Source organism: Pyxicephalus adspersus, chromosome 7 (genome assembly GCF_032062135.1).
Source record: "Pyxicephalus adspersus chromosome 7, UCB_Pads_2.0, whole genome shotgun sequence".
In the NCBI taxonomy this organism is placed as follows: Eukaryota; Metazoa; Chordata; class Amphibia; order Anura; family Pyxicephalidae; genus Pyxicephalus; species Pyxicephalus adspersus.
Genome location: NC_092864.1, coordinates 5,901,143 through 5,921,992, shown reverse-complemented (window position 1 = coordinate 5,921,992; position 20,850 = coordinate 5,901,143). Strand labels below are relative to the sequence as shown.

The window sequence follows — 20,850 nt, the reverse complement described above, 5'->3', positions numbered from 1 at the left end:
CCAATGATGTAAAGGTTTATTTTTGGTCAATTGCCTAATCATTAGAATGAAAATCAACATATTTCAATGTATATAGCATTTTATTGCTTGGGTATCAATCTGTATTTAATACTTTATTCTTTAGACTCGGCTGCAGATTAAAAATCAACATATTTCAATATATATACAATTTTAATGCTTGGGTATCAATGTATATTTAATACAAATGTTATGTAATATGATTTGTGACCATAATCTATTAAACATAGAAAACACATTTATATACAGCCTGTCATTGGATTTGTTATTTTTAGCATCTCAATAGAGGACTGGCAGTTTTCTGCACATCAAAACATTTAACATGATCAGATTCATATGTAGGTCTAATTAAATATTTAAGTAACATATAGGGGGTATTTATAAAGGATCCCCCTGTCAATTCACTGTAGATTCACCCTTTTTCATTTACACATATAGCATTTCCTATTGTGAGAGCTGTGCAATTTGATAATTGGCCACTAGGTGGCAGAACGAGTCATTGTTTTAATAGGACACAAGTGTAGAAAGATTCAAACATGAATATACAGGCGAATTATTGGAGCCCATAGTGTAAGGAAGGGGTGAGTTTAAGGATTAGATTTAGGAAGAATTATAGACACAAAAATAAAGGAACAAAAAGCAAAGGGGTTTGTTGGCTAAAGATAATCAGTGTGTAATATTTTTCAATGTGCATACAATTTAATTTAATTAATTAATTAAAGCTCTCCAAGGCTGGAGAGGATACACTTCCATCAGTGAACTTGGGTGATCCAGCAAACCTGGAAATGATCTGGTCCAGGATTAAAAACATTGGCTAACACATAGCAAATGACTTTTAAGAAATCTATTCCAGGTTTGCTGGATCACCCAGTTTCACAAATGGTATTGTATCCTCTCTAGCCTTGGATAGCTTTATTAAATCAGACTCAATGTATTAAGAAAAGGAGGAGGGTGGCGGTTATAGTTTCATAGTCTGCAGCTTTGAGCTCATCCCTAAATAATATATATAGAAAAAACAAACAAGTAGAGGGGTATCTCCTTGGCTTTGTATATTGAATTAAACTGAATTCAAGAATAGGTTTGTTGGCTAAAGATAATTAGTGTGAATTATTTTTCAACCTGCATACAATATAACGCTCATCAAATGCATAAATAAATGGGTATTTATGTCCATAACCCATTAATGCATCATGGGATATGGAGTGCCGAACCAGACAATAGGCAACTGTTTAGGAAATTAACCGTATACCTTCCTATTACCCGACACGTTTCCCCTTTTGGCTTCCTCAGGGGTATGTGAAAGATGTAATTGGTAAGGAGAAGGTATTAAGGGAAATGATAATAGAGAACAAAGTCTCTAACAGTCCCAGATATATGGGATTGGAATATAGAAAGTATTTGGGTTGTAGAAGGCTTCTATTAGTTGGCAGAGTGTGATTAGCCAGCAGCATGAAGGAGAAAAAAAGTCAGCAGCAGGCAGAGGTATTAGAATACAAGTATAGACACCATAATAAAATCATAACTATATTTCTGATATATATCTAAAATGTATACATTTATACTAGAAAACATATTTAGGTATTTCTACTACGAGCACATGCAGAGGAAGTCTGTGACCCCTCTATACAGAAGCCCCGGTGAGATAGAATAGCGTGGTCATGGACACACCCCCTTCCCACTGACCACCCCACTAATATACTAGGCCTGATTTATGAACATTCACCAAGGCTGGAGAAGATAGACTTTCATCAGTCAAGCTGGGTGATCGAGCAAACCTGGATTGGATTGTTAGCAAATGTTTTCAATCCTGGAGCAGATCCATTCCAGGTTCAGCTTCACTGATGAAAGTGTATCCTCTCCAGCCTTGGAGAGCTTTCATAAATCACGCCTATTTTGGCGGTGGATATAGTAATTGTAGAAGGGGTTCCCCCATGGTCTAGTTGGTAATCCTGATCCAGCCATTCTTCCATACCAGGAAAGCTGGGTGTAGAGGTTCAGTGAAGGTTGCATGGAAGGTGTACAGACGAATGACCGAGTCGCACAGCTGGTAGAAGGATAGACACCCAGCTTCGTAATCCAGGTATATTCCCAATCTCTGAATGGGGGATTTCGGGTGAATAGTGAATTCCTTGGAGTTGTGAATGGCGCAATAACCGTTCTCTGCCCTGTTCAAGCACCAGGATTGTTTATTGCATCCAATTCTTGCGCCCTTGCGAGGTATGGAGCAATACGCCAAGCCCACCATCCAGAACGAGGATTCACTGGCCTCCACTTCCCAGTAGTGTTGTCCTTCACCGAATGAATTCTTGGCCAACACCTGGCAGAAAGTAATGAAACGATTTGGACTGGCCGATCGTTTTAACAAGGCATCTACCCAGGAAGCGAATTTCTCATCTCCAGAGACAACGACGTTGTGGCAAGCCGTGTCAGAATCCAGCAGCAGATCGGCAGTGTTTTTATAAAATACTTTCTTCATTTTGGATACAAAATCAGAAAAGGCCACATGCAGCCTTGCCATGATGAGACCTTCATTGAACTTCTTATTGGAGCTTTCTGCCCTCTTTGTGACAATACCCGGATCCACAGATCTGACAAATTCATTGCTGTTCGTTTCCTTGTCCTGCAAGACGAGCAATGGGTCGGTCATGGTGCACAGCTTCTCCACCTGATGCATCTTCCGGAGCATGGACTCTTTTTGCATCTCCAGCTCTCGGATCAGATCTGAGGTTTGGGACTCGATTTTTTGTTCCACTTTACAGATGGAATCCAAGATCCAGGTTTCCTTCTCCTCCAACTGTTTCCTGGCTTCTTTAAATACAGACGTGATCATCTTTTTAGTGTCGGACACTTTTTTGTGCTTCTTTACCTGGAGGTCCAGGAGATTCTCGAGTTGTTTTTCAATGTCTCTCACCTGTGAAGTTAACTTATCCAAATCTTTTCCAAGTTTCTCCTTCTTCTTCTTCATGGCCTCGTCCAACGCCTCCACTTTGTGTGTTCTGTGACATCCTACGGCAAAGCAAGACACGCAAATGCAGGAAGAGTCTTGGCAGCAGTGATATTCCAGGATCTTGTTGTGGGTCTGACATTTCCGGGCCACCGGGGAATTAGTGGGCTCGGTTAAGACGTGGTCCACAGCGCTGTTATGAATATTTAAGTGAATCTCACACAAGGATGTCTCGCACTGAAGACAGGTTTTGGCAGCTAGGAAAGGAGCGTGCACACAAAATGTACAAGTCACCCCAAATCCTTCCAGCTGTGGAGTAACCAGGAACATTTTTGCTATATTACTCAGCTTCCGGTTCTTCTCCAGCACGGGGCGCCCCGGATGCTCCTCTCTGCACTCCGGACAGGAGTAAGTTCCACAAACTTTTTGCACATCCAAAACTTCCTCGATGCACGCCTGGCAGAAGTTGTGTCCACATTTCAGCGACACCGGTTCTGTATAGATGTTCAGGCAGATTGGGCAGCTCAGCTCATCTTGCAGCCCTGTGGAAGCCATTGTGCATGAAGCTGGGAGAAAAAGAAACTCACAAGCTTGGGGAAGTGGGTGGAGATCTGTTCTTGTTTCTGCCGCCTTTTTGGTTAACACTTCTATATCCAGAATTCTGTGCATGGAGTCAGATTTGTACCGGTTAGGGAGAACTTGGATAATGCAAACAATTTTAAAATGTGATGTGTGTAACGATCATCATATAGTTAACATATTTGTTTGTACGTTCTCCTTGCAAACTTTAGTTATCCATTCATTATAATAGTATGAGTATAATAAAGTTTGAAACACAAAATCATGTCAAAATAATACATTTTTTAATAAACTTTGACATGATTTTGTGTTTCAAACTTTATTATACAATTATATTATACTGTAAAATAAATGTTCATAAAAGACAATGCACTGCTTTTAGACAAATAAATCCAGTGTATTGCATTCAATACAGTTATTTTAAATAATTAATTTGAAATTCCCACCGTGCCCCTAGAGACGGCCCCACACACCCATGTCACCGGGAACTCCCAGGGGACAGATTGAGAAAGAGGACGCAGCCAGAGGATGACAGGACGCTGGAGGACGCCGATGGGACCAGGTAAGGCTTTATTTTTTAAGCTGCCTACCCCGAGAGGATCTATTTTTTTAACCCGAGCCACACTCTGGTTTACCGCTTGGGAGGATAAAAGGGAAATGTGGGGATAGTTAGACAATTCGGTGTAACATTGAAGGTCTTTAAGCAAATTTGTAATTGACCTAATTGGAGATGATAGATAAAAAAGCAGGTCATCTACGTAGGCAGAAGTTTTGTGTTCCCCAGCCCCTGTAGAAATACCTTTTATATTTACATTAGCACGCACATGCTGTAAAAAGGTTCTATTGTGAGAATAAAAAGGAAGGGGAAAGAGGGCAGCCCTGACTTGTTTCATTTGGTAAAAGGGTCAGACAATTCTCCATTAATTCTAATACGTGCAGTTGGTGTATATAGCGCCTGGATCCACTGTTGGAGACGCTCGGGGAGTCCCAGATGTTGTGGGGTTGTGCGGAGGAAGCTCCAACTAACCCGATCAAGCGCTTTCTCTGCATCTATGAGAGAAGCATTAGGGGAGATCATGAGATTGGGCAAACCCAATAATGTTTAAGGTCCTAATTGTGTTATCTCTAGCCTAGTGTAGCCAAAGAAATCCACTTTGATTGGGGTAGATTATATTACTTAGTATGGGAGTCAGTCGGTGTGCTAAAATAGTATAAAAAAGTTTCAGATCGCAGTTCAGTAGAGATATGGGAGATACAACAAGAGCAAGATTGAGGGTCCTTCTCAGGTTTCAGTATTTGCGCAGAAAGGGTGTCAGACGTTGGCATATGACCTTGTGAAATGGCATTATATGTCTCAGTTAAATGGGGGCCAAGTGTGGTAAAATATTTTTTTGAATATGCCAAAGTAATTGCCGCCTGGAGCCCTTCTATTGTCATTGGTTTATCCAGAGCCGTGCAAAACTCTTCTGATATTTTAGGGTGTCCCAATTGTTTCAGGTACTCAACTATGCACGGTAGTTTAGGGTCATCTTGGGTCACGGAGATCTCCGGATGAAGATTGTAAAGACGGTGATAAAAGGTATGAAATGACTGTGCAATGTCAGGGTTTTCATGTACCTGTCTACCTGAGGGATCTTTAACACTGGGGATATACATGATGGCCTGTTTCTCCTTAAGAGCCCTAACCAGTGCTTTCCCATAGTGGTTTGCATGCTCGTAATAATATCTCCTACAATTAAGGTTTTTTTATTTGTGTGCATACTTCTAACAGTTTAGACTCTAAGGCAGGCATGTCCAAAGTCTGGCCCGGAGGCCAATTGCGGCCTGTGTTTAGATTTGCACCGGCCGCAGCCTTAGTCATCACAGGGAATCCCCTATGCCAGGGGTCTGCAACCTGCGGCTCCTGAGCCGCATGCGGCTCTTCAGCCTCCTTGTTGTGGCTCCCTTCGGCTGCTGCGGGGAGATCTCTGATGGGGGATCCCCTTCCTCCCAAGACACTGCGGAGGAGGGGGATTCCCTATCCGGTGTTCTAATGAAAAAAATCCCCCTCCTTTGAACCCCAATTCCTCTGGAATGGGGAGATGTACAAAACCAAAAATGTAGGTGCAAGTGGGGGACACCTGTGACTAACACCCCCTAAAATTTATTTGTTAGGCTATCATCAGAACATAAAGAACTCTGCCCATCAAAAAAATCTACCGTTACACATTGCTGGAGGCACCTGAACCCCAATTTCTCTGGAACAGGAAGGGGGTACAGGTGAACAAAATTAGAGGTGCAAGTGGGGGACACCTGTGGCTAACACCTCCTAAAAACTCCACCCATCAAAAAACCCCTACCCTGTTACACATTGTCGGAGGCTTCTAGCACCTAAACCCCAATTTATCTGGAAACGGGGGTACAGGTGAAAAAATAAAAACTCCGCCTATCAAAATAATCTACCCTGTTACACATTGCTGGAAGCATCTAGCATCTGAACCCCAATTTCTCTGGATTGAGAGGGAGGCGGTACAGGTGACCAAAATAGAGGTGCAAGTGGGGGACACTTATGGCTAACACCACCTACAATTGAATCGCTAAGGCATCGTCAGAAAATAAAGAACTCTGCCCATCAAAATAATCTACCGTGTTACACATTGCTGGAGGCTTCTAGCACCTGAACCCCAATTACTAAAGATTGGGGGGTACAGGTGAACAAAATTAAAGCTGCAAATGAGGGACACCTGTGGCTAACACCCCTTAAAATTTCATTGCTAAGGCATCGTCAGAACATAAAGAACTCTGCCCATCAAAAAAATCTACCCTGTTACGTTAGAAGCCTCCAGCTAATGTAACAGGATGATACGTTAGAAGCTGGGGGCTTCTAGGGGCATAGTTCAGTGTTTAATTTATTTCAAAGTAGGCCTACACATGCAGACTTGTTGTAACAGGTAAAATTAAAAAAATATTAAAACTTTTAAAAGTTTATAAACTGTGTTATGTTTTGCGGCTCCAGACTATTTTTCTTTAGTGGAAGAGGAGGCAAAATGGCTCTTTTGATAGTAAAGGTTGCTGACCCCTGCCCTATGCCATTATAGTGGGTGTGTGCTCTGTGGGACCGGCAGGGACCACACCCACTCTGATTCCACCGGGGAGTAAAAGGAGTAATCTATAGTATTTGGGTGCTGGATTCGCCAGACGTCCACCAATCTGCGATCATGAAGTAGTCCTCAGCCTTTAATGGAACGAGAATGGTAAGTGAGATGTCCCTTAGACGCGTCGAACATGGGGGTTCAATACCTGATTAAAATCCCCACCTACTACAATCATGCCTGCTTTAATCTCATCTAGAATCCTCAGCACCTTATCCAGAAAGCTAAGCTGACTGGCGTTAGGCAAGTATACATTCACCACGGTAAACATTTGGGAGGCTACCATACCTTGCATGATTATGTACCTACCCTCTGGATCAGTTCTGATTTATTGCAATGACCATGGGATAGTTCTTGCAACTAGGATACTCACTCCCCTTGACTTAGAGTCCGAGGAAGCGCTATGGTAGAACAATTGAAATTGCCTGTTTCGCAGATTTGGTACTTTATTCGGTCTGAAATGCGTTTCTTGTAAGAACACAATATGGCATTTTGCTTTGTGAAGATTATTCAGTAGTATGAATCTTTTAGTCGGAGAGTTCAGCCCTTTAGTATTGAGACACCACTTTACCCTCCCTGGCGGTATGATTAAAGATGATTTTTAAATTGCAAAAGAGGTACATTAAAAAATCCTCTTAATTTTAAATTTCCCACCCAGTCCCACATACCTGCCTGCACGTACCTGCATTCCAGGCATGCACTTGCCCGGCTGGCATCTGCTTCCCCTAGCTTCAGTAGAGGAAGATAATAAAAACAGCATAAAAGATGACCACAGTAAAATAAAACAATTAAACTATATTGCACAAAATCACACTGTATCTTCTCATTTATATCATACAATCCCTCCCTGACCCACTCAGGTCAGCTGTCTCTTGGCCCCTTCACCACCAGGACACAATAATACAAAGTATATTATCATTAAATCAAAGACTTTGATCTTGGAATTAAAGAGAAGAACATTTATTGTTTAAGAACATATACTTAGAAAATAAATAAAAGTTCAGATGTTTGGGCCAGCTGGATGGTGAGATGGTCAAAGAAATCCGAAAAAATTCCAGTTCTGCAAATCCAGAATCCAAATGCTATCAAAGTCTATCCATCAGTATCCTGGGAATGGGGAGCGAGTCCCAAAACTTCCTGACATGCAGACAGTCAGGCAGAAAAGCAGAGTTTGAAAAAAACTTCTTCTTGGTGTTTTGGGGTCTGTAAGCAAAAAAGGAGGCAAAAGGAAAACTGAATTTTATGTGAATGCAAATATAAAAAGCCACCAATACTTTATTATTATTATGCAGTATTTATATAGCACCAACATTATGCAGCGCTGAACAAAGTCCATAGTCATGTGACTAGCTGTCCCTCAGAGGTGCTCACAATGTCCCTACCATAGTCATATGTCATTATCACAGCAAATTAACCTAACTGCATGTTTTTGGAATGTGGGAGGAAACCAGAGTACCCAGGGGAAACCCACACACACGAGGAGAACCTGCAAACTCCATGCAGATATTGTCCTAGCCCAGATTCAAACCTGGGACTTAGCGCTGCATAGGCCAGAGTGCTAACCACTGAGCCACCATGCTGCCCGATACTTCATCTTCAGTCATAGATGACCCAATACAGATGTGGAATAATGTCGCCCCCCACCATCTGATGTGTGCAGCCTCACCCCCCCATTCTATTGCCCCTTCTATCATCCAGATACATGCTATGTCCAATGCAAGTACAGGGTCTTTCAGGATGGTGAGAGGACATCGGGTCATCCAGAGGACCCCACATAATCCTAGGGAGGACATGAGACCTTTATAGAGCACCCGGGGGGGAAATGTCCCCATTACCCCAGCAAGGCAAGAGTGCTAACCAATTGGCCACAGCACTCCCCTTGATATACTCCATGTCATATGATGACCCTGTGTGTGGTCACCATTGGTGTCTACTAGTTCAGCTCACATATACAAGAAATGAATAACTACAAAATTGGCCTGTCGTAAGTCAACCAATCACAATTCATCTTGCACAAGTCTGACTTTAGTAGAATGAATTCTGATTGGCTGCTAGAAGTTATTGCAAAAAAGAATTAGCGTTTAAAGGGGATTCTGTTTAGGTGATAATGGTCCAAGAAAGGGATTTGACACAACTTGTGGAGATTATTTCCCACTTCCTGTTAAGATTCTGCAATGGGAAGTGAAAGGAAATATCCTCAATGGGTCTGCAAGAAATAAAATGACAAAAACGTAACCCTTAAACTAATCCCTAACTACAAAAGACAAGTGACTCTGAAATATACCAAAAATCCAAAACCCCAGGGGCCACTTACTAGCACAGGTGGGACAATCACAAGTTATTGGGCCTGATTTATTAAAGCTTTCCAAAGCTGGAGAGGATACACTTTCATAAATGAAGCCGGGAGATCCTGAAAACCTGGAATGGATTTTCTAAAAGTTATTTGCTATTAGTTTGCAAACGTTTTCAATCTTGGACCAGATCCATTTCAGGTTTGCTGGATTATTATAGGTAATGGTAAATGGTAATGGTAAAGGTTTTTTTACCTTCTCCTTCATCCAGGACCGTGTAATCATCAGTCGCACAACAAGATTTATTGCATCGCCCAAAACAGGAAAAACAGCCAGCTCTGTGTTCTTCAGGCTGAGGGTCTTCTGAGCTGGTGGCATTGGTGGCAGCATAGTTCATGATGGGATCAACCTCTACAGAACCGCTTAAATAGAAAATGTTTTGCAATTAGATTTATGGCACATTCAGAAATAATGTTGTGTTACACAAGAAGCATGGTGCACCACTGGTGGTGGATCCCCTACAGTAGTGACCCATAGAGTTCTTCTGGAGGGCCTGGTGGAGGATCTACTGAACGGAAACCAAGGTTGGCAGATCCTGCTGTGCCCATGACCGGTCACCTTCTGAAGCACAGATAGCCATGGACGGGTCATGGGCCCTTCTTTGTTCAGCCAAACTAAGCAGAGCTCCTGACCTGTCCATGGCTATCTGTGTCTTAAGAAGGATCAATTAATATTGACATCTTGGAACAGCACCTATTGGAGATGTCCCACTGGGAATATCCAGAACCAGAAGTTGTTCTTACCTAGCACAGCAATGTGTGACGTCTACCGAGGACACGTTACTTGCAGAGGGACTTTGCTGGCCATCAACCTTGGAGATTTCACTTTGTTGGACGTTGTTGCTTTCAGGGGCATCTACCAAAAAGAGGTGGCTATGTGGGACTTCAGCCAAGGAGAAGCCACTTTCTCTGATGTCACTCAATGACATGTCGTTTTCTGGGGAGTCATCCGAAAATCTGTCCCTTTCCAGGACGTCAGCCACAGAGCTGTCCCTTTCTGTGGAGTCATCCAAAGTGCTGTAGCTACCTTGGGGACTATCAGAATCTTCAAATGTGGACAAGAAGTTCCCCAGCATGTTGCAATAGAAGTCCTCAACCTGGGAAAACACAGAATATAATTCATTAGTGTTCCTCTCCTATTATTTGCCTCTTCCACACAATCAGAAGAAGCCAATATGCCATATGGTACTATGTGTAATGGAGGGATTAGGGATTAGGCACTGCATGTATAACAGAGGTATCAGGCACTGCGTGTAATACAGAGGTATCAGGCTTTGCATGTAATACAGAGGTATCAGGCACTATGTGTAATACAGAGGTATCAGGCACTGCATGTGTAACAGAGGTATTAGGCACTGCATGTGTAACAGAGGTATCAGGCACTGCATGTAATACAGAAGTATAAGGCACTGCATGTAATACAGAGGTATCAGGCACTGCGTGTAATACAGAGGTATCAGTGTAATACAGAGGTATCAGGCACTGCGTATTTTACAGAGGTATCAGGCACTGCGTGTAATACAGAGGTATCAGGCAGTGCATGTAATAGAGATGGATGAGGCATTGTTAGAATAGAGTAAGATCAGGTCTTATGTCAACCCAAATGCATTGCACAGATAGGGTCCCTCAGAACTGGGTGCTGGTTGGGTACACACCTATTGCCCTCCATGCCCCCCTTCCTCTCCCTGCATACACTTACCTTTGGATGAGAGCATTGGCGCTTTAGGCATTTCTTCCGGTTTGCCCCTGGGAAGGACCAACGTAGCCGCTCCTTCTTCCGTATTCTATTCCTCGGATCATATAGGCAGGGGTGGCGCAGATCTTCAGCTGTAGCTGGTATATCTTTATCACTGAAGCTGCACAGAAATGATCAGAGAAATAGGACAGCCAGCAATAGGGAGAAATGACATCCTGACAACGCTGCTGCTAATTAAGAAACAGTGACTTAAGGTTGTCAGATTCTTAAGCAAGCGTCTAGGATGTCAGGACCCCCTCTGCACACATTGGTCCCATCTGCCTGGCACTTGGTCACCTCACCTAGGTCACCCTCCTGCCCCTGTCTTCTATTGGACAGTAAAGGATAAGCGGGTTCCTCTCACTACTCTAACATTCTTTGTCTGCACATGTGCAAAGAAGACACCTGATTGGTCACAAGCACAGCCTCGCCCTCTCTCAATCTGACAACTAATCCTATTCAGATACATGACGATGACAAATCAATGAAAATGACGCCCTTACCTCCTCTGCATGGTGGGAGAAGGCCAATCGTCAGACTTTTCCACCTCTGGGGTATCAGAACTGACAGATGGCATATCAGCGCGATCCAGAGCTAAAGCTTAGTCGTCGCTCTAAGACGGGAATGGAAGAAAATGAATAATCAATACAGAATGTAATAGGTGAATGTTTAACCCTTTCACTGCCCACCTCAGGTGCCCGATGTATCACATGACCAGTGCAGCCTCCAATAAAAGATCTCCAAATATTCGTGCAGGACCTTGAATGAAAACGAGGGGGGATTGGTTGTGTTTATTGAATAGAATAACTTTGCTTTGCTGAGACTCTTTACCCCATGGCGGGCGCTCAGCACCGAGTCTAGCCCAGGCTAGGAGGTGAGTATGGCAGCGACAAGTGATAGAGGCTGGTGAAGGGGCACCTAGAGGAGATGGGCAGCTGGATGCATTAGCTGCATTCCTGGCAAATGGGCTGCCATGATGGGCTTGTAGGTGCCATCAGGAGGAAAGGGGCATCTTATGACTTGTTGGTTTTGCAGGTAGCGTCAGGATGTGATCAGGATGTAAACTGGGGATAGAAATGAAAAGGTGGGGTGGCTGGGAGGGGCTATATAGTGTTGTGGGGTAGTAGGTGGCATCTTGTGTCAATGCATTCAGTTTTCATTCACAAATTGCTTTTTGGGAACTTGCACATGCTGCAGAGGGCATAATGCACAGGTAAAGGGGCACATGATGCACAGGTGAGGGGAGGGGCATGTTGCACAGGTGCAGCATACTACACAGGTGAAGGGAGGGGCATGTTGCACAGCTGAGGCATACTGCACACATGAGGGGAGGGGCATGATGCACAGGTAAGGCATACTACACAGGTGAGGGGAGGGGCATGCTGCACAGGTGAAGCACACTGCACAGATGAGGGGAAGGGGCATGTTGCACAGCTGAGGCATACTGCACAGATGAGGGGAGGGGCATGATGCACAGGTAAGGCATACTACACAGGTGAGGGGAGGGGCATGTTGCACAGGTGGAGCACACTGCACAGATAAGGGGAGGGGCATGTTGCACAGCTGAGGTATACTGCCTAGATAAGGGGAGGGGCATGATGCACAGGTAAGGCATACTGCACAGGTGAGGGGCATGTTGCACAGGTGGAGCACACTGCACAGATGAGGGGAGGGGCTGGTTGCACAGGTAAGGTTGCACGTCCTCCCTTGGACGGCTGCCTGCGGTTTCTCTATCATACTACCACTACACATCTTTACACTGGTTACCTCTTACTACCTAAGAATAACCCAATATTACTCAGGATTAAAAATCATGGTTACCATCCTTTCAGAAACACATTTTGGGATTGCCTTAATATTATCACACAGAATTGGCATCAGTTGTACCTCACCTGTTAAGAGTTTCAGCAATACCATCAACGTATCCTAATCCCCTGAAGAAGCCCTGTGGGGCGTCGGGTAGGTACTCAAATGTACCACATAGGCACGATGTCATGATAAGACTAGCGCATCAATGTTAGCCTAGGGCTAAGGATAGATGGCTTTTCTCTAGTTTTTAGGATGTTTAAATAAATTTTTTAAAACAATACTCTTTTAATACTCTTGGCCTACAAAAGCCTACTTTTATCTTTTTTCCCTCGCTCTCACAATACTCCTTCCCTTGCACAGGTAAGGCTTACGGCACAGGTGAGGGGAGGGGCAGGTTGCACAGGTGAAGGAGGGGCATATGGCACAGGTAAGGCATACTGAACAGGTGGGGGAGGGGCATATGGCACAGGTAAGGCATACTGCATAGGTGAGGAGAGGGGCAGGTTGCACAGGTGGGGAATACTGCACAGGTTAGGCATGCTGATCAGGCAAAGGGGGGATTCCACACAGGGGGTAATTGCATGTGGTAAAGGTGTATGGCATTGTGCACAGGTGGGGGGTATCTTGTACAAGTGAGAGAAGAGGATGCTGCACAGGTGGAGGCAGCAATCTGCACAGGTAGGGCAGGTGCAGTTATTAGGGATATGCAGGGGGGCAGTTGCTTGCATCACGTGACGCCTCTTTCTCCCTCCACACACGTATTACCGGTATGTGCTCCCCAATGTGACAAAATACCATCATTACAGATGAATCTCACCTAGGAACCGCCCACAGCCACACCCACACACGCTGCCAATCACTTTTGTTCCAGCCTTAGTTACGCCCCCTCCTGGTCGCACCTCCTATATTCCTCAGGATCATTCGCTTCTCTCTCAGCTCCCGGCCCCCTTTGACTGCGTCACGTCCAGCCCGGTTGCTAGGAGACGGAAGGACTCTGAGAAGCGCGGAGCGGTAACGGGTACGGCTGCTGTACGAGGCTCTCGTGGCTTCTTGTATTGCGCCAGGCGGGGAGGGCTCCGTATGTTAGACTGCGGGGGAGGGGGCGCCCGTCAAATATTGCGGGAAGGGGGGTGCCCGATATTATAATAACACATTTCAGAGACTGAGAATCAAGGGAGGGGCGGGCACTTTACTCCGATGAGGGCGTGGCTATTTAAATAGAGGGGCGGGGACAAGGGGTAAAGAAAGGCTGTGGTGGGCGGGTATATGTGAAATGGGCGTGGCCAGCCAAGGTTTGTAAACACAAGCACGTGTGTTAGAATTGGGTGGGTGGGGACTGAAAATTTGACATTCCCAATTTTTCATAATTTTGCACACAACATGGATGTATGTTCCCAAATTAAAAATTAAATGGCACTGCAACGAACATATGTATGATATGTTGCAGTTACAACAATGCATGGGTGTGCATAAGTGCCAGGAGAAAATACTAAAACTCCCATCCACATGGGCAGGAATAATGCCGCCCAGAAAAAAGAGAAGACCCCCGGGTCAGAATTAGACGGCAGCTGTGACAAGGGGGTCGTGGATGGCTCACCAATGGAGGAGGGCACCTTGGAAGGTGTGTATGCAATACTCTGCAAGTAATCCTGAGGATCTCACATGGCATCATTTAGGCCACGTTCACCCTGATCTGATGCTGCTGTGCTAACAGATGACCCAACAAATCATTTAAATGCCCCAGCATTGCAGCACCTGGTAACTCATACTATGCTTTGCTAAAAATGGTGCATGGCAGCCCATTTAGACTCAGCCATGGATGTGTTATCTCCAAGCCTGTCTAGGACATTGACCTAACATATTGAATCCATCATCATGGCAGCCAGGTATAGAGCATTTCCAGAAGGGAAGGTCAGCTTTTATGTTCATCTAGCAGATGAGATATATAATGGTGTCTGCATTAGTTGTCTAATTCTGTGCCGCCTTATATTGTCATTTGTCTGAATGCCTTCTAGGATATTAAATATAAGGACTCTGAGAGATGTCTGGATTACTAGTGACGCCGCGTCCGAGAGTAAGTCCTGGCCGCCCCCCATCCCAGCTCCTGAGCCTGACTACCAGTGAGATCTCCTTTGAGCCAAAGGCCGAGCCGAGCACCGAGGGCGAGCTACATCTGGAGAGGGAGATGTAAGTTGTGGAATGCAGGTGGGGGTCTTTTTATTGGAGAGGTATAGGAGGATAGAATAATAAATATTATCTAAATCTTGTCTTCCAGTGACTGCGGCGAGGAAGTCCTAAGCTGCCAGTTTAACCCATCGGGTACCCTGTTGGCAGCTGGACTTATCAATGGTACCATCAAGGTATTAGAAGAAGATGTGTCCTAATGCTAATCTATGGTCATGCACATGAAAGCAACAGGTTCACTTTAATGCCCCACCTTATCAAATACCCCTGCTACTCTGGTTAGCTACCAAGGGTAATGAAAGATAGACCCGGGTAAGCTAAGCTTGCACAGTGCTGGAGACTCTCACTGCCCCATGTGACAGGTCTGACCAATCAACAGGCGCCATTGAGGGTCACATGCTGCTCTGTACCTGAACGTACCGGGTATATTCATTGGTTGTATGCAACCTGAATAACACAATGAAGGAAAGGTAGCTGCTGGGGAAGGACGGGGACAAACTTGCTGCTTCTTTTTGTCATCCTTGACTTTTTTTTACTCATTTGAGGTGGAAAAGGAACCATTGGCTGTTCACTTGGTGACCCCCCTGTGTAAATATATAATGTATTGCTGCCATGTGTAGTTAGATTGTGTCATACATGTGTCATGTGTCTCTGCAGGTATACCTGGCCTCAGATGGAAGCTGTGTGCACACTCTTAAGGATGAGCAATCGATTACAGAACATCTTCCGGTCACGGCGCTCAGATTCCACCCCAACAGACCCAGTGCCAAGGGGGACCTTCTCCTGGCCACATGTAGGATGGCTGATATAAATCCTGAAACTGGTTCTCTATGGGCCTGATTTACTAAAGCTCTCCAAGACTGGAGAGGATAGACTATCACAGGAGAACCTGGGTGATCCAGTAACCACGGAATGGATCTGCTCCAGTATTAAAAACATTTGCCAACCAATAGCAAAAGATTGTTAAGAAATCGATTCCAGGTTTGCTGGATCACCCAGGTTCTCCTTTGATAGGCTATTGTCTCCAGTCTTGGAGAGTGTTAATAAATCAGGTGCAATAAGTCTGGTTTACATTATTGGTGGCTTCTTCTTTTTATTACTTATTTCTTTTTAAGATTCCTTATTTTAAGTTATGACAAGTTAACAATAATTATGGTTGGTTCTTTTTATGACAGGTTCTCTTTGATTATGACTGGTTATCCCTAGCTTTGAGTATGATTGGTTCTCTGACAGGTCCTCTTTGTTCTTGGAGTTTTTCTTCATTCCATATTTTCCCCCACTGATAATAATCCTGTTGCGGTTTCTCTCCTTTCAGATGCAGGAGGTCAGGTGAAGTTTTGGCACCTCTCCACCCAGAGCTGTGTGCGCGCCCTGCGGGAGGACAGGCAGACCCTATCGGCCACGTTCAACCCCTCCGGCAGCCATTTCTTATCAGCGGGATCTGGTGATGAGATCCTCGTGTATGACGCAGAGAACATGACTTGTGTGAATATCTTACAGCCCAGGTAGGTGTTGTAATCACTGACCCTAAGCTATGATAGTACAGGGCCATCCGAGTACATGCACCCCAATGTATCTGAGCCGAGTGTCTTAGCCCATCAATAACTATAAATGCCTGGCGAGAGATTTAGAAGAAGCTACGCCTTCCAAAATTTGTGACCATCTGACTGAGATGGAGCTCTGCTCTGCTGCATTGTTATTTAGAGGTCTTCTCTCTGTGACTGGACAGCGAAGGAGTAGCAGGAGACTGATGGGCTCATTTCTCTATCACTCAGCTCTTTTCTGCTATCAGTATGCTTCCTGTAGTTCATTATGACTTATTATTTGCTTCTTCCTTTCCCTCTTTGAGCTCTGCTGTACAGAGACTGTGAAGGGCTGATACTAATGCAGATTTAGGTGTTTGCACCACTTGCAGAAGATTAAATTAAATGATTACAGAATTATTACACTTTATTACATATCTGCCCAGAGTTCTGCTTTAGGTAGTACATACCCAAAATCCAGGTGCCGTCTTCATGGTCACATGACGTCTCAGCCCCCCTCTCTCCTTCCTCTATTGTCACAGGTCTGTGTAATTTTCAATTGACTGTAAGTCTAGGCTGGGGTAATAGGATACACCCAGAGGGCCAGTCTTTGACACCCTGGAATCACAAGAAGTCACTGAATTATTATTATTATTATTATTATTATTAAACAGGATTTATATAGTGCCAACATATTACGCAGCGCTGTACATTAAATAGGGGTTGTAAATGACAGACAGATACAGACAGTGACACAGGAGGAGGAGAAGACCCTGCCCCGAAGAGCTTACAATCTAGGAGGTGGGGGAAGTATCACATGAATGTGCACAATTTATTCTGGAGGTGTCATGTACCAATTTATTTTTTTGGGTGAAGTGACCCTGTATTACATCTGTCTCGCAGCCCCTCTCTCTCTCTGATGGACGGTCACCGCTCTCGTGTTTTCGCTCTGAAGTTTCACCCCCACAGTGATGTGAACTTTATATCTGGAGGCTGGGACAACACCGTCCAGGTAACACCACATACCCCCTGGTCTCGTTGGTTAACGTTTTGGATAAAAGGGGAGGAGCTAATGATTTATATCTGTGTTTATTCTAATAGAAACAATTTATCTTTATGTCCTGTGTAGACACCAGACTAGGAAGTGATGGGCAAATGTCCCCACTTTAAAAAGTGCTTCTATGGTGTCTGTGTTTGGGGATTTTCATCACTATTTGGCTATTTTAAAGAGCCAAATAAAAAAACAATTTTCCTAAATATTACCCAATCTCCATCTCCCTGTCTGCTCCTGTATATTATCCTTCCTCCTTTGAAAAGATTTGCCAACTGAGGTAGCATACAAAACTTCCAGGTGTGTCGGATGCCGTGCCCCACCTCTGCATACATTGGTCTCATCCGCCTGGCACTAGGTCACTACAGGACACAGTACTGACTGCAAGGGTTAGAATTGGTCATGGTTAAAAAAGGATTTGGGGTTAGAATGAGGTGTGGATCAGGGTTACAAAGGTTTAGAAAGAGTGGTGGAATAAGAATGAACTAGGGTTAGTTTGGGTCAGAGTTCAAAGGAGGGATAGAGCTGGAATGGTTTAGCCTGAGGTTTGGTGTGAATAAAAGTTGGAGTTAGGCTTAAAACAAGGGGTAGAATGTGTTAGGGATGGACGTGGGGCTGGGTGGAAAGAATAGATCTTGTTAAAGGTCAGGGTTATAATGGGGGTTGGGGTTAAAATAGTTTGGGGTTAGTGCTCAGAATGGGTTGGGGTTACAGTTGGAGTCAGCGTTAGAATGAAGGATAGAGGTGGGTCATTGTACATAAGGGTTACATTCAGGGTGGGGGGTTTGAATGTGGCTGGAGATTAGGCTTAGAGTAGGGGATAAATATGGGGTTGGGATTTAGGACAGAATGAATGTTTGAAGTTGTGGTTAGAAGGGGTTAGGCAGTGAGGAGGGGATAGGTATCCTTTCCTTTGGGCTCTTTGCTGACCTGATGGGATAAATCTCTTTGTGTATTTTGTACTAAGTACTATTGTCTTTTTTTTCCCTAGTTCTGGGACATGAGGCAGAAACATTCCTTAAGGTAAGATTGGAGTGATCTGCCCACACATGATACGATCTAATTGTAAAATTCCCTCTGGGATAGTATGAGGGCCTACCTTCTGGGATACAAATCTAATGAATGGTTTAGGTCAGACCTTGGCAACAAACAGCAGACATGGCAATCTGATTTTGTCTCCTGTAACTTGCAAAATTTAAAAAATTTAAAATGAGTGGCCATCTTCAGTTTATGGCTGAGATTTTCACTACTATGTATTGTTCCAGTGTTGTTGTCCCTCAGTATTATATCTTTGTATCTAAAGGGCCCTTTTACCCCTTTTCCAGGAGACTCTCGGGCCCCCATGTGTGCGGAGATGCATTGGACATCGATCCAGGCACAGAGCAGATTCTGATTGGGTCATGGAGAAAAGAGGAGAACCTGCAGGTGAGATGGGGCGGAGATGTTAAAAAAGGGGAGTGGCTGACCAATGATGGAAAAGATTAAGTTGGTAGAAGAGCTACAGGTCCCAGCAGGTACCTAAGGCCAGGGATTCCTGAAGAGCCACAGGGAAGCTACACCCTACACACCATAGCCTATGTACTGGCTGATTTTGGGTTCAGGAATGAACAATGAGAAGTGGGATGCAGCAAAACATTTCCAGCATGTAGTAAGACGCAGGGGTCACTAGGACTCATAAAAAGAATAGTTATAATTTGGGTGGAAACCCCCATAATGTGCACAGCAGTTGTTCAGACCCAGGAATTTGGCCAAGGGATGATGGGAGACCCTCATAATGTGCACTGCGGGTGTACAGGGCTGGGAAGGTGATGTGAAATTTCAACATTCGTTACTCTGACCAATCACCTCACTGCACTCCTATTCTCTGGATAGTGATTGGTTGTCATTCCCTTAAGTATTCATTGCCACAGGTGCTCTGACCTCTTTTTCTCTGCACAGGTTTGGGATTCTCTAAGCGGACGGAAAACCTTCACAGTTCCCGATGATTTTAGGGGTCCCTCCCGGGTGAGTACACTGAAGATCAATATGTTCTTATGATTTAGTAATGTGATTTCCTGCAGCTAAAAACCATCTAATATCTGTAAAATCTATGTATTGCAGAGAAATAAACATTTTGCGTGGGCGGGGCTTTGTCTTTTTTTTGTCCCTATTCAAGCCAATAGGAATGCCGATTGGTGGAGCTTAGAAGAAGGTGAATTGTAGCTATTGGTGAATGCTGAATGATCTACAAAGCAAACAAGTGTAGCCATCAGCTATAAATCTTGCTTTACCAAGCCAAAAAAAGGCAGGCGATCCCATTGCTGGTGTCCCCAAAAGGTATAGGGACTCAGGGGTGCCTCAGCTAACCAGACCAATCCTTTGATTTTGCTACCCCCAGGTGGAAATGCATCTCAAAACTGCTAGATATTACATATATATATATACACATATCTACATGTCACTGCCTACTTTACAGCTCATATATGTGTATCGGCTCAAAAGGTGGGGGAGTCTGGAGTTGGGCCAGTACTGATAGCTGAAGCATGCACCGCAGGGGTGGAGTTACTAAGCTTTAATGTAATCCGCCTCTAAACCTCTCCAGAAAGAAATATTTAGTGGACACCATGAATGTATTTACTGGGAGCAGCACAGACAGTTCAATGACCCCTTTCCCTATCAGCCAGTCATCACCTGACTTTGTCCTGCTTGCTTGTATTGTGCCAATCACTGAATGCCGTTTCTGACTTACAGACTTACTGCTGCCGCTGGCTGGGCGCAGGTCACATGATCACAGCAGGGAGTGACCTCAACATGTGCCGAATTATTGATCGCAGTTCACTCATGGTAAGTCAGACTTTGGTTTTGGGTATGTTGATGGGTGCGAGAGAACCTCTATGGTGCACTAATTGTGGTGAAGGATACCTACTGCACCATATCTGGCAGGAGACAGTGCACACCCTGCACTTACCCCACACCCACCATGAGATTTTAGTGACCGAGGACTTATCTGCAATGACCGCTTTGATAGTCACCCGCTCTTCATTCTTCTCTCCAACAGACCCGAGGGATCCTGACTGATCTTCCCGGTGGGGTTTATAGTCTGGACATGTCCTCCTCCAGTCCTTCTGCTGCACCTCTCATCGCCGTGACCTCCAGCCACAAACTCTTCCTGCTGCGTCCTACTGGCAGCGCATTTTCCTAAACCGCATCGTAATGCCAATGGCACAATGGTGTCACCGTACAGAAGTTCTGGTGCTAGGTATGGAGCTGGCCTTGCTGGTACTGCTGCTACTCACACCACCTCAAATCGGTGTTTCTCTCTGAAGTTTTTTTTTATTCTGGACTTGACCCTATTGAAGAGATTTTCTCTCTCTTCCTGTCCTTATGATACTCCATGAAAAAAAGGAGTTCAGGTGTCATAGGGACAGGAAGTCATGAAGTTCTAACCCCCTCTGCTAAAAAAGTCTTTTTGCCTTTGTCTCTATTAAATGAAAATAATGGGGCTCAGAAAGCAATAAATACCTGACCGAAGCTGAGCAATATTCTT

At 44.5% G+C, this 20,850-nt stretch overlaps 3 protein-coding genes across 6 annotated transcripts; 1 reads left to right on the top strand and 2 right to left on the bottom strand.

Moving 5' to 3' along the window:
- Nucleotides 1-61: 61 nt before the first annotated feature.
- On the bottom strand, nt 62-3,541 carry LOC140334964 (E3 ubiquitin/ISG15 ligase TRIM25-like). The gene has a single exon (XM_072417279.1). It carries the CDS (start codon nt 3,515-3,517, stop codon nt 1,955-1,957), a length of 1,563 nt encoding a protein of 520 aa, XP_072273380.1. The 5' UTR covers nt 3,518-3,541; the 3' UTR covers nt 62-1,954.
- On the top strand, nt 3,242-20,839 carry LOC140334965 (uncharacterized). Of its 3 annotated transcripts, XM_072417280.1 has the most exons (12): nt 3,242-3,370; nt 3,999-4,103; nt 14,582-14,753; nt 14,842-14,926; nt 15,408-15,543; nt 16,066-16,255; nt 17,177-17,285; nt 18,316-18,347; nt 18,650-18,749; nt 19,263-19,328; nt 20,055-20,147; nt 20,362-20,839. In XM_072417280.1, the coding sequence occupies exons 3-12, from the start codon at nt 14,608-14,610 to the stop codon at nt 20,503-20,505; spliced, it is 1,101 nt and encodes a 366-aa protein (XP_072273381.1). In that variant the 5' UTR covers nt 3,242-3,370; nt 3,999-4,103; nt 14,582-14,607; the 3' UTR covers nt 20,506-20,839. The 3 variants fall into 3 exon arrangements, with proteins under 3 accessions (XP_072273381.1, XP_072273382.1, XP_072273383.1); XM_072417281.1 differs by lacking the exons at nt 3,242-3,370; nt 3,999-4,103 and adding an exon at nt 13,478-13,584; XM_072417282.1 differs by lacking the exons at nt 3,242-3,370; nt 3,999-4,103 and adding an exon at nt 14,001-14,187.
- On the bottom strand, nt 7,617-13,754 carry LOC140334966 (uncharacterized). Of its 2 annotated transcripts, none has more exons than XM_072417284.1 (6): nt 13,466-13,754; nt 11,261-11,370; nt 10,722-10,878; nt 9,767-10,119; nt 9,219-9,385; nt 7,617-7,875 (listed from the first exon to the last, which is right to left on the bottom strand). In XM_072417284.1, exons 2-6 carry the CDS (start codon nt 11,332-11,334, stop codon nt 7,772-7,774), a joined length of 855 nt encoding a protein of 284 aa, XP_072273385.1. In that variant the 5' UTR covers nt 11,335-11,370; nt 13,466-13,754; the 3' UTR covers nt 7,617-7,771. The 2 variants fall into 2 exon arrangements, with proteins under 2 accessions (XP_072273385.1, XP_072273384.1); XM_072417283.1 differs by lacking the exon at nt 13,466-13,754 and adding an exon at nt 13,384-13,449.
- Nucleotides 20,840-20,850: the final 11 nt, after the last annotated feature.